Raw genomic sequence first — 18,537 nt, forward strand, 5'->3', positions numbered from 1 at the left:
CCCCCCCCCCCCCCCCCCCCAATGACACTAACAATATTGTTAGAAAGAAATTATGGTGTTACTTTATTACCAAAAAATAAACAGATTAACATGTTTAGTTATGACATGTTATAAGCATTTGCAAAATATTCACGTATACAGAGAACTATGCATATCCATCTTCTAATGTCTTGGCGCCCCACACAATATTTTCTTTACAGTTCTCATGGATAAAAGAGATGTGTGATACACCCACTTGTACAAGACATCACCACTAGGTGCTGGCAACCTGCAAATCCAATCTGGAACTCGCTTTTCAAGAATCCCAATCTGTTCTTCAACCTCCCCTGTAAAGGTAGACTTGTGAGTTCACTAACCAATGATTCAATGAGAAAAATATGAAGGGTGCTGCTATAAAGGGAGACCCATCATGACCTACTTCTGTCAACAATATCTAAACTATCTAGAATTATCTTGTGCACAAGTTCCTCCTTTGTAATTGGGGAGAAGTTAACTGACTGGAATATGTGGTGAACCAGAGAAACTAGGTCAGGCAACTGAATAGACATCTGCTGGTGCACTGTATCAGACTGACAGGTTTTCTGATCTACAGATGAGTGACCAAGGCTTCCCTCCACCTGCAAAGAGAATCAAGTATAAAGAGTTTTGAGTCAATAGAATTGCTCCAAGGACAAAATGCAATCAAAACATGCCAGCAAGTAACGATTGAAAAAGGCAAAATTCAGCATGTATGTCTGCAGGTCTGACATACATGCTGCCATGCAAAAGGTAATCCTAAACAATATTCCCAAGTTTACCACATAAAAGACCAAAACGCAAAATGTGGATGTCATCCTTTATTTTTTCTACCTCATAAGAATGACTGAGCAACTATCTTATCGAGGGTTTTAAATAGCTGCTGGATGAACTATTTTCTGATACATATAATCTGTTCATTAAAAAATAACAAGAGAAGGAATGTCTTGCTAATGATGGCACCACAGGAAATCAGTTAAAAAGATTTTCATTTAGAGGTTCATACCCATTAAATTTATTGACTTCCAAAATGATCCTTCAAATATGACTAGGTTGAACAGGAAATGGCAAACCTTTTTAAGTAGTGAAGAAGAGCCAGCAAGAGGTTGAGCGCTACTATCATGTAAGAATTCATAGTATTCTGATGCACCTTTATCGGCTTCCATGTATGAGAAATCTAACACCCTTTTCGCAGGCTTACAAGATAATGTCTGCTTTTGGCCAGTAGTATCCTTGTGCTTATCATCAGAGCTATGCATTGCTCTCCTTGGAGTTGACTGTGCAGGCGTTTCTAACAGTAATTTACCAGCAGATGAGTCAGGTTTACACTTGGGGCTGGTAGAAGTATACACATCAGCAGAGACTTCAGGATTGATTGGTTGGCTAGGCAGGGGATTGAAAGAAGTAGATTTGGAATGTGGGATGCACAATTGTCTTGATTGTCCGCTTTTGATGTCCAGGTTAGTCCTAAAATTAAATTTAGAACAAAACTCTGGAAATTCTCCAGTTCTGGCTTCATTGAGATGCTCATTATGCAGATCGCCAGATGGTGAAACTGATGCAGGAACTGGAGATGCTAACAGTTGCACCTTCTCTTCAGAAAAAGTCTTACGAGAGAAGTGCCTATTGAAAGATGGGCATAGATGGGATGGAGCAGACAACATCTGACTTTCAATGGCAGCTGGCAGATATTCTCTTGATTGATCTGTGATCATTGGTTCTGGAGCAATGGTCTCACTTATTTCATTAAAGGGCTCACAAAAGACAGCCATTGAATGGTCACCAGCCTTTTCCTCAGAAGCAGCCTCCTTACTTTGGTTAAATGGACCTGGTAATATAGCCTGTGGGATATCACAGGCCTGGCAAGCAGAAAAACAAAGCACTGCCTCAATTCTTTTCACTCTTTGTAACCCAAGGTAAAGGAAATGTTATGAAGTTTTATATTGGCATATAGACCCAAAGAGCTAAACCTAAAAGAAACAGAATGTTAAGGTCACCAATGGAACCTCACTTTACAAACACCAGAGTCCTTTATATGCTCATCCTGCAGGAAAGTTTTACACAGATGGAAGCTGTATACAAGCATGTCCTCTAAAAATGTTTAAATCTCTCGTACATGCTGAAGACCAGAATATTTCTATACGTACCCCAGTGTATTTTCTCATCGTTGGTTCTATATACAGTAACCATAATTTATCAAGCAACAAGTCTGTACCATACTTTGCATTCCAATAGTCTATCTAGTTGAATCAAAGCAGTGGCTAAAAGCTCACAAACAGTGCAATAAGTCAGATAAATCGCAATGTTGAATTCTTACTCGAGTCAACTAATAACAATTCCACAGTAATCAATCCAATCAAAAACTCAGGCAGCAATAAGAAAACTGATATAGGGACAGACACGTACCTCGGGATGCTTAATAAAGTAATCAACAAGCCTAGAAGCGAAAACTTGGCGCAGAGCAATAAAATCAGATTCCTCATCGTGGCCTTCTACAACATCAAACAGCACTCCGATTTTTATATCTGGCTTCATGCATAGGGATTTCTTGTCATGCACGAGAATCTTATCCATCTGTATAGCTTCAGGAAGTAAATATTTTATCCGTGCAAGATGTCCGTAAGAGAACTTCCTGAACGAAAGAAACAGTGGAACTTAAATAACATTCAATAAACCCCAAGAGTCAAAGATTTGCGTTCAAAAATCAAAACAAGAATTGAAGCAAAATTAGGCAAAGTGGCTGATACCTTTGAGTCAAGACTTTAACTTGGGCAGCTATATTTTGAAAAGCAGGTGACTTTTTTCTCATAACCAGCAACCTCAATGAACAATTCATACTATCAAAGAGTTCTACAATTGTCTTGTACCTAAACAAACACAAAAAAAATAATCCATACCTAGTATCAACAACTCAAAACTGAAAAAATAAAAAAAAGAGGATCTCTTACAAGTTGAAAGAAATGCATCACCTAAAAAATCCCACCTTTCTAAAATTTCAAGTTCACCTTCTCTGAATTTAGCATGCAAAGGCTCATTCGTCTTGGCAGGTGTTTGAGATGCAAACATGCTAGCTTCCAAACTTTTCCGGGTTTCAATAGTTTCTGGTTTTTGAGTTGATTCATCAACCGAAAGGACAATCTTTTCACACTTCAAATCAGAAACTTTTTTCCCTCTTTCTTCACATCCGCTCTGCTCCATGCTCTTCAACACTCTAATTTACAGTGCAAAACCTGCGAAACCATTCAATTAGACAGCAGTAGATGAATAATAAGCGAGATTAAGAAATGGGTTTAGCTAAGAATGCTTGTAGAATTTGAAAGCAAACCTTAATTGTTACCGTTGGAGTTGAATTTGAAAACCCTAAATTGAAAAGATTGGCGTGTTTAAACAACACACTGGAGAGTGGAGGAGGGAAATAGATGGCCATTTTAATAAAAAGACATAATTGCCCTTCTTGTCATTAGGCCTTAATGACTCCATCTCCAAAATAACTATACTTGTTTTATTTTTAATTAGGGATATCAGGAGTAAATAATTAAGAGAAAATGTATATTTAATGTCTAATCTTTCATATTATGCTCTTATATTAATTATAGAGTTTCGCCTTTAAGTTTTTTTAAGACCGTTAAAATGGAATCTTTATTAGTGAGATTCCATGAATTAATATTAAAAGCATTAACTATAATCTTTCTTGAACTAATAATATTGATTTATGAGATTTTGTATTATTAATATTATTTGGTAAGAACAGTGCTATTTTATATATTATATAATTCACGAAAAATATTAACTATGCGATTGGATTTATAAGAGTTGCTAATGAAAACCATTTATTTAATTGACGAAATATCTTTCAAAAAAGTAAATGAATTTTGTGAAATAATTATATAAAAATACTCGTATTTCAATAAAAACAATGTAGGACCAGCCTGCTGGCAAAGTATTTGACTTTTTTTTGGGGGGGAGGTTTGAAGTGTTGTTTGGGTGAAGTATTTGACTATGCCATTTGAAACCAGAGAAAATTATAAAACTGATAAAGGACGGAGATGGTGTTAATACTGGATTAATTAATATACAAAACTATTTACAGGTCATTTGTAATTAATTTTCTATTTTAATTGAATTTAATTATAGTGTTAGATTTAAATTCAATTTATAAATAAGTTAAATTATGTGTTTGAAAAAAATAAAATTCAATTCTTTTTTTCTATATTACTCTTGTTGTATTTATTTTATTTCTTCAAAGATTTTTAAAAAATGAGTTCTAAATAATTATTTTAAAAAAGTATTTTTAATATTAAATTTCTTCTATATGGAATGTAAATAAAAAGGGTGATTTATTATTATTTTTTATTGATTTTAGGTACAGAGCCACCAATAATGACCTCGATCCTCTCCGCTAATTGTAAAGTTCTTAATTAACTACAATCATCATGCTTTGCTAGCTCTACGCAGTCAAGGATCTTCCCATACGTTCTTGCATAAACACATCGCACACAGAAAACAACTCACAACAACATTGAGGATGGGGTCTGCATTTCTAGTGTTGTCCTTCCTTCTTCTTGCATTAGCCGCAAAGCCATTGCCTAGGGTAGCAGCTGGTGCTGCCCCTGAGCCAGTGCTTGACATCGCTGGTAAGGTGCTTAGAACTGGCACTTATTACGACATCCTCCCAGTGGTGCGAGGGAGAGGAAGTGGGATCACATTCGCCATCACAGGACACAAAAGCTGCCCAGTGGATGTTATGCAAGAAGATTATGAGGATTCAGATGGTCTCCCACTGCAATTCATACCTGCGAACCGCAAGAAAGGTGTCATCCGTCTTTCTACCGATCTCAACATCAAATTCCCTGGCACAGCAAGCTGTGCCCCAACAGCAGTGTGGAAGGTTGAAAAATATGATGAACTGACAGGCCAAATGTTCATCTCAACTTCTGGGGTTGAAGGAAATCCCGGTCCTGAAACAGTAGACAATTGGTTTAAGATTGAGAAGTACGGGAATGACTACAAGCTAGTTTTCTGCCCTACTGTGTGTAACGATCACTGCAAAGTTCTGTGCAAAGATATTGGCATTTATGTTCAAGAAGTTTTGAAGATCATTATTGGCCATGAATGCCTCACGAATGAAATAAAGTGGCTCCTGTAATATCATGTAAGATTGAAATAAATTTAACTTTTGCTATCTAGTGAGTGACTTCGATCTATTAACTAGGAGAAGAAAATCTATCCGTAACTTTTCTTCATAAGGAATCTGCCTTTAGTGATTTACCAGTCCCAAAGGAGTTTTCTCAGAGAAAACTATTATTAGTTATACCCATTTTTTTTAATTATTTCCACTATACTCTAGTTATAATAGCTAAAATAAAATATAAATTTAAAGACAATAAATTGTATTTAACATTGGGCACAATAGGAGACAATATTCAGCTTCACATGTTCCACTAGTTTTTAGCTTAGATGTTGATATAAGGAATTGGATAAAAGATTTTAAGTGAGATTGTAGAAACAATATTTAGAATTTATCAAAAAATCAATTTCAATTATTGAATGAATTGTGACTACTCCAACAAATGGAGGAATATATTATCTTTTATACGTATTTTTTTTTCAATGTTGTAGATCATGATTATATCCAAGTCAAAGTATTGTATTAAAAAGTACAAAATATAATTCTTCATGCTTATGAATCTTGTTTTTAAAATGAAAAGTTTAATGACCATCACATAATAAGCCTTTTCTACAAATTATAACAATTAAGAAGAGTAAATTTGAAGGATGATAAATTTTTAATTTAAAAGAAACCTAAAAATGTTTAGGCAAAAAATCTAAAAAGCTACGGAATAAAAATTCTTATAAAGTATTTTCTAAGAAAAAAACAACAAATTTTTAAATGTGTTTTAAAGATTTTATATAAAAATATAAGAAGATCTAAACTTATTTAGAACAAAAAACTTTAATATTGTATTTATTATTTTAACAAAAATATCATATACCTCTTTGATCATTAAAACTAGTATTATTATAAAAAATAAAAAAGAATAACCCTAAGGGAAAAGGAAGTTACTATAACGAAGAAACAAAATATTATTTATTATAATAATATATAATGATAAAATTAGTTCTTAGCTATTAGACCTTTGAACTAGACGCTGGTGGTAAATAAAATCTTTTCATTATGATATAATTATTATTTATAAATTGTATAGAGTTAGATTGATTATTTTATTTTTATATTTTGATCTTTTTCTTCAAAATAATCTAATTATTTTGATATTTTTAAAAATAAAATTAGTATAATTTTTTTACTAAAACTTTTTTTTGTCATTTTATATTGGTTTTATCATAAATTTAAAGATTATTTTTTAAAAAAATTATAATTAATATATATTAAATATTATTTAAAAAACTTATTTACATATATATAGCACATGATAGCACATGCAAGATCCCCATGCCATTTGGGTGGCACTAGTGGAGTTGTCTGGCCACCAAATACCTCCTTCCAAGATAACTTTCAAAAGGTCTTGATAACCTCCACGTAATGGTTTGACGCGTGAACTAGACACACCTATAATTTGGTATTAGTTGTTGTTTTTTTTTTTCTCTCCTTCTTAAATTTAGAGTCAACCCTTTTAATTTCTTTTTTATTTATATTTGATGCTTGTGTTTTTTGTTATTATTTTTTTATTTTTGAATAAGCTATAAAATTACAAATATTTTTTAATTTCACCTCCTTTTAATTTTTTTCATCTTTAAAATTTGATCCTTTTTTATTATTATTTTTTTAATTTTAACAAACTATAAAATAAAAACTTTCCAATTTCACCCCACTTTTTTTATCCTTCAAAAAAAAATTTGTATGTGTTTTTTTCTATTAAATTTGATTCTTATTTTTTTTATTGATGTGTTTTTTTCTTTAACAAGTTTTTTTTTATAATTTCATCCTTTAAAATTAATTTAGTTGGGAATTAAGTTTCTTAATTGAATATAATTCAAGGATTTCAAGGGTTTAATAGGTTTGTACTGGGTTAGCTTGAATTTACTTGTTAAACACTAATGTTTTTTTTTTACCCTTTTTTTTAGAGTTTTGCTTCATTATTTTTTACATTTTATCTTCTATTTGAAATCAGTCTTAGGTTCATTATAAGAGTCACTAGTTTCAAAAATTAATAAGGATTGACTTTTGTGTTTTAGGTTCTTTTTTAAATTGATTTATTTCAATTTTATTTTTTAATATTTAATTATTTGAAATTGGTCTTCCTACCCTTTTTATTTTTCTTTTTTATTAGTTTATCTCAATCATGTACCCCTAGTTGTAAGGTTTGCAAGTTAACCTAGCTTGACTCAGATGTTTTATATTGCTATAAGATTAGCCCCAAGTTCGTGACTAGAGTCATTAGTTTTAAAGGTTAACGTGAATTGAATTTTTTGGGGTTTTTTTGTTAAATTTTGATTTATTTTAATTTTATTCTTCAACATTTGATTTATTATAAATTTATCTTTATAATTTTTTTTCTTTCCTTTATGTTGGGTTATCTCGATCCGATACTTATACTGAAGGGGTTTACAGGATAACCTGGGTTGACTCATTATTTTTTCCATTTTTTTAAAATTAAATTTATTTTCTTATTTTTGTTTTTTAACATTGAGTTATCCAATAATTGAACTTTATAATTTCATTTAATTTTTTTTCAAACAAGGTCATCCCTAGTATCATAACTAAGTCAGAAATCTTGCATCTTGACCTTGGTGGGTTCAGATCAAGTTTTTTTTTACCTTTCATTTCTCTTAATTTCTTCCTTCAACATCTTATTTTCTAGAGATTGAGCAAGACTTATGTGTTCGATAATCAATTAATCTTTTGATTCTAACAATTTAACACATTTTCCTTAGCTAAGATGGTAACTGGTACATAGTGCCTGATAAGCCAATGTGGCTTATGACTATTACTAGTAAAAAGTTCCATTTGATAGGTTTCAAGACTTTGAGAAGCTTAAGTGAGTATCTTTTTAGAGAGAGAATACATCAATATTTTAGAGAGATATACTTTAAAAATATATATGGTAGAGAATTGATAGGTTTCAAGACTTTTGGAAGCTTAAGTGAGTATCTTTTTAGAGAGAGAATACATTAATATTTTAGAGAGAGATACTTGAGTATCTTTTTAGAGAAAGAATACATTGATATTTAAGAGAGAGATACTCTAAAAATATATATGGTAGAGAATTGAGTTGTGAACCTAAAATTTGAAGGATTCATAGTGTATTTATACCCCCATTAGTCTTTTTTTAATGGAAATAAAGTGTTAAAATGTAATATTTTCCTAATAGTTTCAACAAGAAAAAATATCTGTAAAATATACGTTAATGATGGATAAATATCCCTCACACAAATATTAATGTAATAAAAATATTGTAGGCTCTTGAGAGATTCTTATATATTATTCCTTACACAAAATTAATTTTCATAAGAATATGGTATGTCGTTAAAGAACTTTTATACACTATCTCTTACACAACATTAATATTAATAAAAATAGGATAGGCTTTAAGAAGATTTTTGTACACTTAATGGTGTATTGAAAATAAGATCCAAAATATAACTGAGCCTATAAGAGTTGAGTTTTTGCACTAGGCTAAACTTATAAGAACTGGACTTTCCCCTAAAATGAGCCCCATGACATTAGGTTTTTTTTTTTGTTGAGCTCGTGACATTTAACTCTTCCTCATGGTTAAATTCATAAGGATTAGACTTTTCTCCGAGATTGAATCTATAACATTAGATTTTTTTTAGAAAAAAATTAAACTTGTTAAGACTAAACTCTTTCCTAAAGCTAAGCCATATAGGTAGGGCTTTTTCCCTATATTGAACTTATTAAAATTGAGTCTAGACACGTTACTTGAAATCATGAGTTTTGAAACTTTTTATGTTTTTTAAATTCATTAAATTTAGATTTATGACTAACAATATTTTTTGATCAAATTTTATTATTGTAAGAGATTTATAATATTTTTATACGAGACAATAACAACATGGTAAAAATAAAGTTGAGAATTAAATAAAAAGTTAATTAATAAACAAGAGAGTTTTATGTTAAAAATAAACACTTTTATTAATTTAGTAATTTATTTCCACACCCCAAGACAAACAAGATCGTATATATTAAGAAATGTGCATAAATTAATATAAACAAACTTTTCATTTGATGCAAATTATATCATAGATTTTATAGAGAGAAATCAAAGTATAGATAAATTACATACATATATTACAAACATAATTATATTCTCCTTGGACAATAACAAGGATGATTGATACCACAAAAGATCAGAAAGCTCTTGTGATATAATCCAATACATTAAAATTCAATAATAAGTTGTATTGTAAAATAAAAAATAAATAAATAAAGTCTTTGAATTATATTAGGGGTGTGTTAAAAAAAAAAAGAAAAAAAATAGCAGGCCAGTATGACCCCAAAACAACAATTATGCAAAGGTATGGTGGACCCACACACATGATTGAAGATACGTGTTGCCTGTTCCTGGCTCTTCAACGTCGTCTAGCCGTTGCATAGTTGATTTGATGCTTTGGCTCATAACGTGGCAGATTCACAACGGCTCCAAGAAAATCTCCATCGAACAATGTTGTGGCGGCAGCACAAGTTACCGATCCAGAATGGCAAATATCACGCGCTCTTCAAGGATCAAAACACCTCGTCAGTGGCCGCGTGTCCAATCTACACGTGCGACAATCCCATTAAATCTAAATAATTAATATTTGGATCACCGGCCTAGGACGTGAACTCCAGGTATGGACCAATGAGGGACAGGGATTTGATACGGATGAGATGAGATGTGGTGACGTCATGCTTACGTGAATCCACGTGGAAGGCTAACAGATGATGGACGGTGGGTTAAGAGGGTGACTTGTGTTGTTCTAGCTCAGGGCAAAATATTCTGTCTTTGATTTGATATCTTAAAAAAAGTTATTTTTTTTATTTTTTAACATTTTTAACTCATTTTAATGTACTATATAAATAATAAATTAAAAATAATTTATTTTAATATATATAATAATAATAAATATTTTTAAAAATAATCACTATTATAATATCATAATATATTATTCACCTTATATTATAGTATTATTGTGAGGATTTTCATGTATTTATGCTGTACATTACAATACTTCTTTCCAAACTCTTATTTTTGAATAAAAAATTAGTGTTAGTTTGTTTTTATATTTTAAAAATTAATAATATTTTTAAATTATATTAATATAGTGATATTAAAAATAAAATTTTAAAAAAATATTTTGAAAAGCATATTAGTATTATTGATTTCATCGTTTTCATCGACAAGATTTTTTTTCAATCATAACGTGGCTTTTGTCGTATCGTAGGAAAATTGTTGAGATTGTTTAAGGAAAGAGAGCTCTGTGGATCGATTAATATACGTGATGATGACAACACAAATGGTATATATGAGAAATATGATATAAATAAGCATCGTGGAATGGTTCAAGTGGTTAAGTTAAGACGATGACGAAGATGGATGGTCAACATCCATCGGTTACAAAATCCTATGCCAACCACTTGTTCAGAATACAAGATCTACAAATCATTAGAGTGAATTAGTTGAGTTAGAGGAATAGATATTTGAATTCTATAGAAAGAGTTGATATATGTTTGAGCATGCAAATTGATAATTATATTTCGTTTAAAAGTTTAATTTGCGGAAAAATTTATAGTTCTCAGAAAAGTATTTCAAATCCCGGATTCTTTACTTGCTTGACCATCATTTCTCCATGGCAGCTTCTTAGCACCCAGAGTTGTTGTTGGATTTTCTTTCTTTGAGTTTTCTGGGCTAAAGATTCCATGGCAAAAACATTGACGTAGTGATGTTTTTGGACAAATTGTCGAGATTTTCAATAACAAGTATTGTTATTTGGCTGAACAAGGTGTGAAAGAGATGTGTGGTTCTTAATTCCCATCCCGATATGAACAATCTACCTTGATATTGCTAAATCTTTCGCCCATTGATTAACATAAAAGTACAGAGTATTTTATTCAATGATGATCTAGTAGAATCAAATTAAGATTTATTCCTTGAGCAGAATAGATTTGTTCATGCAAATATAAGAATTGCATAGCAAAAGGGGAACAGTAATACATAGTTTGGATTGAAACTAGCTACGACTCTTGTTAGAGGTGCATAGTGCTTGTGAAGTATGCATCAGCTCTTTTTGAATGCTAGTGACAGCTGAATACCCCTTATTTTGTCTTTTTCTTGATAGATTATGGCCCCAATTCTGTCCTAATCAACTAAACTCGCCTGTGCCTCAGGCCCCAGAACGCTGTATAGCTGCATAAACTCTCTGTGTTTTGTTTCCAGATGGGCTGTCAGTTCATATTTTCCTGAAGTATTGAACGATTAGGCCACAGATTATTCTACGAGAATGGGATGTGAATTCATAACAATGACTGTTTTGGTGGGAAGGACGAGCAGAATATATGGACCAACTGCCTGTGAGGTTGTCAAAAAGTCTTCGAGCTTCCCACATGGCAAAACAGGCAGGAAGCTTGCTGGACTCACGAGGACAAGGGGGAATAAAGTTCAAAGTTGTCGTTCGCACATTCACAGTGAATAAAGACAGCAGCATCCATGCACTTGGCCATGTTCTTTTCGAGCTTATTGAAAAATCAACTGCATGCTATGTTCAGTTCTCGATTTTTCAGAAACATGGCTTCACCGCATTTCTAAATACATGCACCCTTCAACTTCGAACTTTACTCAGGCTAGCAAGCAATGTTCAGTTTCTCGATTCTTTAAAACTTCTATTGACTAGGTGGAGGCATGCATATGTATGACACTTTGTTTATGATTATTGTTTGTGCTTGTAAGGTTTGATCACGCCTTCCCTCCGACAAGGAGCTTGTTCGTGCTTGTATTTGAACACGTCTTCCCTTCGACAAGGAGCTTGTTCGTGCTTGTAAGATTCAATCACGTCTCCCTTTCAACAGAGCTAGCTAGCTAGCTAGCCTACCCTGATAGGACTATTCCTTGCCACGTGTGGTCCCGCCTGCCCTGCCTAACAATCCAATATGCATTGTTATTAGATCCGGTCCAGTGGCCAGCCGATTTAAGGGTTGGATTTTAGGTTTTAACTGAATTATCAGGTCATCGAAATTATTTTTTAAAATAATAATAAAAATATTATTTTAGTAAAAAAAATTAATAAATTGCAATCGAATTTTTTTTTATTTTTTCTTTAACACAGTCTATTCCAATCTGAATAAGTCGAGTCTAAAGCTGATCCACCTGATCATGTCTACTTTTAAAACTATACCTAAATATATTTCCTTTAAAACCATGTTTACATGCATATCATGGTGATTTTAAGGAACACGGACAAAAATTATATGTTTAGTTTTTTTTTATTATTAATATGGGTGTTTAAGTAAGTTTATACAGGTCCTAAAGTTAATAACCATATAAGTTTCAAATGACCTTAAAATTTGTAAGACTTGAACTAGTGACCTTTAAAAAACAGATCTAGAAACGAGTCAATTAAGCTACACCCTTTAGGATTATCCAATTCTTTCTTTAACACGGGATACCGAAAAACATGTTTGATCATTATGGGTTTTATTAACTTTGCTCGGAAATTTCAGTTTTCACAAGAATATTTATTTTTGTATTTTAAAAGTAATTTTAAAAAAATATTATTTTTTAATGTTTTAAGATTGTTTTAATATGCTATATTATAAATAAGTTTTCAAAAAAAAAAAGTATTAGTTTATATATTTTTAAAATAAAAAATATTTTTAAAAATAACTGTTATTACAATATCAAACGAGTTCTAGGATCATGTTTGGCATTACAATTCAACTACATATTTAAATTTTTTTATTTTAAATTAAAATTTTTAATATTTTTAAATTATTTTGATGTATTGATATCAAAAATAAATTTTAAAAAATAATAATATATTTTTAAATAAAAATAATATATTTAAAGATGAGTGTATTTTCATTGGAATAGCAAGTCAATACATATCCAATGATGTAAGATTAGTTAATAATTATAAGTGAAATCCGCATACAATTGCCACGCATGTGTTACCCTAGTGCGTTGGGGGGGACATTCTTTGGGATTATTTTGTTATAAAAAAAGGGGCTAATTAATCAATTAATTAAGAGGATGATGATGTAATGTATATATAAAACAAATATTAAAGTCATATACTTTTATATATCCTTACCGTCACAGCTCAATTATTATTGTCATGTTACGATCTAGGGGCGGAGCCCCATACCTTTTTTTAAGGGACCAAAACTTAAATATTATTTAGTTTTGACCTTAAAATTTCTTTTTTTTTTTATTTTCTTATGAAAGCATAATATTAACGTTTTTTTTATTTATTTTTTCCGAGCCCGAGCCCAGCCCCAGCCCCTGGTGCAATCTCATCATCATGATTTTATCAACTTTTCAGTCCTCTTCTCCTGCGCATGCTACTAAACCTTTAATTCGAAATTTAAATTAAAAAAAAAAGTTATGGAGGTTGTTTTTAAATTATTTTTATTTTAAAATAAAATTTATTTTTATATTTTAGAATTTATTTTTATTATAAAAAAATAGTAAAGAATAAATCAGCCGCGTATGGTATCTGGTGTAGCTAAAATGCAGCATTTTCAACTCATTTAGCTGGTTTATTTTTCAATTGGAGGTAGGAATACGAACAACGTTTGACTTACCATCTAAACCAAAACTCAAGGATAGAAATCCCGTTATAGTAATCAATTTATTTTCATTTTCAGTTTTTGGGTTAAACAGTTGAAACCTCGTAACTGGAGAATGACTGAGAAAGACATTCTTATATTTTTATTTTTTATTTTTTCTGGTGGGATCTCGAAATGTTTGTAACAAAACACAAGAAGAGAAGTGGAGTTGAAGTTAAAGCATCCCAGAGACAAAAAGATTAGTCCAAAGTAGGGCTTTAAAAGGGTGCATGTGTGCTTGTGTTAAGCGCCAATCGAACGCTACACACACACACACACACACACACAGTGGCAACCATAAAAAACAAAAAAAAACACAAATGACAGAGAAGAAGCTTACACTCTTTTTACTTAGCCAATACTAAAGTTACTAGCAATAAATCCTCTTGTTTTTATGTATATATAAACAGGAAGTTCGACTCTTTGTCATTAAAAAAACCAACAAAATTTCCTGTCGAACCTTCTAAACTAAACAAGTCTCTTCCTTTTCATCTTCTTGTCAGAAAATTATAGCTTTCTCTTGTTAAAGGTTTTAGTTCTTGATTCTTGATTTTGAGTCCCTTTTGCCCTGTCTGTACTTGCTTCACTTTCAGTTCAATTGTGTCTTTCGGTTACCACCACAGCAAAAACCTTTGATGGTAAGACGGTTTTATTCTTTCTTTTCCGAGTATGTTTGCAAGAAAAGATAACCTTTTCCTTTTGGGCTCTGCTTGTTTGTTTAGAGAGACGTGAAGAAGATAATAACAGACTAAGATGTGGAAAAAGTTTGTTTTTTTGGAGTCTTGAAATTCAGATAAGTTTCAAAAATCTGTTGAATTGACACAACCGAGTTCTGGGCATTTGTTTGTATTGATAAAGTTTAGATCCTTAATCTTATCGATTTCAAGTACAGTGGGAAATGATAAAAAAAGAGATGGCTTTTACTTTGCATCATGGGTTTGAGGTTGCTTGTTTCTGTTTTGAAACTGGTTTTGGAGATACTTTACTCACAATCTTTGTCCAATCTTCTACTGTTGTAATTATTACTTTAATGGAATTTATTTGCATTTTTCTCTGTCATATTCATTATTCAATCCTGTGAGTTTTCTTGATGTGTTGCTACATACCTACCTTTTTGCTGCTGCTGCTGCCTCTTCAAAGCTATTTCAGTTCTGTTTGTACCCAATTGCATTTTACCTTCACATTTCTCTTCTAAAGTTTTATTTCATTTGTGATGGGAAAAAACACATCACTTTTTCCCTCTCTAAATTATAGTTATTGCATTTTTCCTTTTCTCGTAATGGGGATGAGAGTAAATTATGTAGTGTTATTTGGTTACTTTATCGGTTCCCTCTTTTATTGAATTGTTATCTCCCTTTTCTTTGCAGAAATTACTAGAAGTTTTGACCCATTTGTCAATCTTCTAATTGCGGATCAGGTGATTTAATCTATCTAGTACTTTTGTTCGGTGATGAAGTGTTTTAGGAGAAGGATATTATATACATATTGAAATTGTCAAATACAAAGCATCTTTTTCTAAAGCTTTTGGAGAGTTCTAGAAAGAGTTATTTGGATACGGCTCGTGAGTGAACTACTACTTGTACTTTGTTGGTTGGGACATTTAATGTCATCTTTTGTATCTTGCTTACTGCTAATCCTCCACTTTTCCTTGTGATTGCTGTCTGCATTCTTTGAACTTAATTACTGCTACCATCCTTTCTCCAAGTTCATGCGATGGGAATTGATACCCTTCTTGTGCTTTGAATCACTGATGTTCATTCCAAGAGTGATCATTTATGCCAAAGATTTTTTTTTTATTGCAGCAACTGACTTTCTGTTCCATGGATTGGTGTATACAGTAACTATTAGGATATGGGATGCCTGGTTTCTACTCCGCAGGATTTGGGTGGAAATCGAAGGAGACCTGGGAGTATAGGGGATGTGTCTGTTTTTGTACCTGGTTTTCGTATACCCAAGCCAGTTGATTTCTCTCTGTCACTTGGTGATCATTTGCCGAAGAATATAGTGAAAAGCCTATCTGCTTTAAGAACTCGTATCGTGGTTATGGCTGGCCAAGAAGCACCAACAGTCTCAAGAACAAGAAGAAAAAGTGCTACACAACATGGTAGGTTGTAACAATCCTAGTGCAGATATCATAATAGATCAGCATTAGGTGAAGTCTTTTGAATTTCAATTTATTTGTTGTCTGCAGGAGGTTCAACATTGGCCGATCTTCATCAGGCTCTTGAAGATTACTTGCCTGTTCTGTTGGGATTAGTTAAAGATGGAAGCCAGCTACTACACAATGTACAATTTGTGTGGATGAATCAAGAGGATGAAGCAGAGGTGGGTGGGGAGTGTGGTCTCGCTTATCCATTCATTATCTGTTGATGAAGTCTTCTGTTTTATGGTTTGCAATTCCATTTTTCTGTGCTGAAGAATCATTGATCTGATATTACTGAAGAATTTTACAGGAAACAGCGATTTCTAATGCATGGTATGAGGTGTTGTCAGTTTTGCACTTGATGGCGATGCTATCATTATCACAGGCCAACTTGTTGCTTCTTCCAAGAACATCTTCTGATGGTTACCAGCCAAAAGTATCTGAAGGTAGGTGTTTTCTATAAAAAAATTGTGCATCGATTGATGAAGCTTGGCTAATAGTTTCTTTCTTGCCTGTAATGTGAAGCTGCAAAATCTGTGCTGTAAACAATTCTCTTCTAGAATTAGAAACTCTTTTGGCAAGCATAAGGTAATGCTCTTGTCCGGCAGTTGGAGAGTAACTGCTGCACAGGAAGCTATTCATGGTATTTCTGATACTTTCTAGCTGGGTCCTGGTTATATTGTAATAGATTGTTAGGTGTGGCAGATAGGGGTGTTAGTCTAATTAGTGACAAAAATATGCATTTCAATAACTAGCCTTTAATTAGTTAACAACTAGCTATGAAAAGAATAACTTAGTATGAATAATCTGTAGAGAGGGGTGTGAAATTCAACCTATTGGGTAAAAAATTAACGGCACCCAATGGAATATGCTATCTGAGATTGAAAGACCAAATGCCATTACCTACTAGCGGTCTTACTCATGCATGGTCCTAGAAGGAAGAAATTAGAGATAATGCTATCATGTAGCATCTGTTTGATGAAATCTTTGCATGTGGAGGTTTTGTAAATTATAAGCAATGTTGTTGTGGATGAATTCATGCACACATGTTCATTTGTCACCTTTTACTATGCTTCACATTAGATCTCTATTCTGTTCTGGTCACAGAGAGCAGGCGAGCATCAATTGATATTTTCTTAAAGGCTGCAGGATATCTGGATTGTGCTGTCCGGACTGTGCTCCCACAATTACCTAATCCATTAAGGTTTAAAAAGATGAAAGACCTGTCCAGAATTTTCATTACTTGTTTTTCATGGCCATCATTTTTGTTGCACAATTATTCTGATTTGACTGACTTTTGCTTCCAGGAAAGAACTGCCGGTGGACCTTGCTGAAGGTGTTCTTAGAGCACTTTGCCTTCAAGCATTAGGGCAGGTACTATCTTAGTTTCCTGTATGGATTTGTTTGATGAACTTATAACCCATGCTATCCTTGATACCTATGAATGGTAGCTGCACATGGAGATCATCTTGCAGATTTGAGATTAAACTCCTCTCTTTACATTTTTATTTATTATCAATACATAAGTTGGGTGCCCGCTGACTGATATCAATCATTTTCTTACACTTGATATATTGGACTCCAACACCTCTTCTTTCTGGACTTATAGCACATGCATGACAAGCTAAGAGCATGTAACCTCTGTTTCTTTTCATTCCATAAAATTTATTAGAGCAATTCATTCTAGCAGTTGACATGATTGGAATGATTAAGATTTCCTCCTTTCCCCTTTTGGCTTGCAGCTGTCTCTTTGAGATGCTACTGCCTATTGATTAGAATTTTCTTATTCAGTTTTCAGATTTTCGTGTCGTGCTCTGTTTTGGTCATATATTCTTTCCACTGTCTTAGTCTTTCTACTCTTACCATCTGATGCAGAGTGTTGACATCCAACTAGGAATGGCAATCGATAGTGCCAAAGCTACTCTTGCAGTGAAGCGAAGGCTTGCTTGTGAGATGGTAAAGTACTGGCAGCAGGTATGAGGGCACTAACCTTTTTTTTTTAAACTTTTGTAGCTTCATTTTTTTTTTCTCTCTTTTGCTTTGGTCTGTGATGATTATTAAATTACCTTTCAGTAGCTTCCAACAAATAATATGGTTTAGGGATTTACAACCATCAGAAATAAAATTCAAAGCATTCACTTGCAATTCCCTTTAGCAGGATTTTGTTTTTGGGTTTTCGGTTCAACTGCCCTACTTGTTCAATAGGATGCATTCTAGTTGTAGTAAATGGAGGCAATAAAGAGAAATGGGGAAAAAAAGGAGAAGGGAGGGGAGAGTCAATAGAAGAATAACATGAAAAAATATTATTAATCTCAATCATCAAATTTCACTCTTAAGGCAGCCATTTGAGTGGTAAATTCTCTAATAATGGTACCTAAAGCCTAGCACTATATTTTGGAGTTTAAGGTTTCAAGGGTAGGGAGGGGAATGAACCTTTTAAACTTGTCTGGGAGGTTTTTCTTCTTAAAAATTTTCCGAGGTTCGGAAGTTTATCATAACCAACCCCATCCTTTTCTTTTATTTATTTATTTATTTATTTATTTTTTTTTTTTTTGGGGGGGGGGGGGGGGGGGGGGAAGAGGGTGTGAAACTTCTTTTT

General features: G+C 32.5%; 3 protein-coding genes across 7 annotated transcripts in view; 2 read left to right on the forward strand and 1 right to left on the reverse strand.

Moving 5' to 3' along the window:
* LOC105133223 (CDT1-like protein b) overlaps positions 1-3,434 on the reverse strand; it is a 4,295-nt gene extending 861 nt beyond the window's left edge. The window contains exons 1-7 of one of the 3 annotated variants that reach the window (XM_011037102.1): positions 3,341-3,434; positions 2,999-3,245; positions 2,763-2,882; positions 2,422-2,647; positions 1,089-1,874; positions 419-617; positions 236-326 (exon numbers count right to left, since the gene is read on the reverse strand). In XM_011037102.1, the coding sequence (XP_011035404.1) occupies positions 236-326; positions 419-617; positions 1,089-1,874; positions 2,422-2,647; positions 2,763-2,882; positions 2,999-3,213 (1,637 nt within the window). In that variant the 5' untranslated portion in view covers positions 3,214-3,245; positions 3,341-3,434. The remainder of the gene's footprint in view (positions 1-235; positions 327-418; positions 618-1,088; positions 1,875-2,421; positions 2,648-2,762; positions 2,883-2,998; positions 3,246-3,340) is intronic. The other 2 variants (XM_011037105.1, XM_011037103.1) reach the window with 2 other exon arrangements.
* Positions 3,435-4,457: 1,023 nt separating this feature from the next.
* On the forward strand, positions 4,458-5,197 carry LOC105133224 (miraculin-like). The gene has a single exon (XM_011037106.1). The coding sequence runs from the start codon at positions 4,541-4,543 to the stop codon at positions 5,159-5,161; it is 621 nt and encodes a 206-aa protein (XP_011035408.1). The 5' UTR covers positions 4,458-4,540; the 3' UTR covers positions 5,162-5,197.
* An 8,951-nt stretch (positions 5,198-14,148) lies between these two features.
* Positions 14,149-18,537, forward strand: part of LOC105133225 (uncharacterized) — a 7,168-nt gene continuing 2,779 nt past the window's right edge. The window contains exons 1-9 of one of the 3 annotated variants that reach the window (XM_011037108.1): positions 14,150-14,433; positions 14,518-14,943; positions 15,163-15,212; positions 15,634-15,899; positions 15,987-16,120; positions 16,249-16,384; positions 17,046-17,142; positions 17,246-17,312; positions 17,814-17,912. In XM_011037108.1, coding sequence (XP_011035410.1) covers positions 15,647-15,899; positions 15,987-16,120; positions 16,249-16,384; positions 17,046-17,142; positions 17,246-17,312; positions 17,814-17,912 — 786 coding nt within the window. In that variant the 5' untranslated portion in view covers positions 14,150-14,433; positions 14,518-14,943; positions 15,163-15,212; positions 15,634-15,646. Of the gene's footprint in view, positions 14,434-14,517; positions 14,944-15,162; positions 15,213-15,633; positions 15,900-15,986; positions 16,121-16,248; positions 16,385-17,045; positions 17,143-17,245; positions 17,313-17,813; positions 17,913-18,537 lie in introns of all 3 variants that reach the window. The other 2 variants (XM_011037107.1, XM_011037109.1) reach the window with 2 other exon arrangements.

Source organism: Populus euphratica, unplaced genomic scaffold (assembly GCF_000495115.2).
Source record: "Populus euphratica unplaced genomic scaffold, PopEup_1.0 scaffold110.1, whole genome shotgun sequence".
Classification (NCBI taxonomy): Eukaryota; Viridiplantae; Streptophyta; class Magnoliopsida; order Malpighiales; family Salicaceae; genus Populus; species Populus euphratica.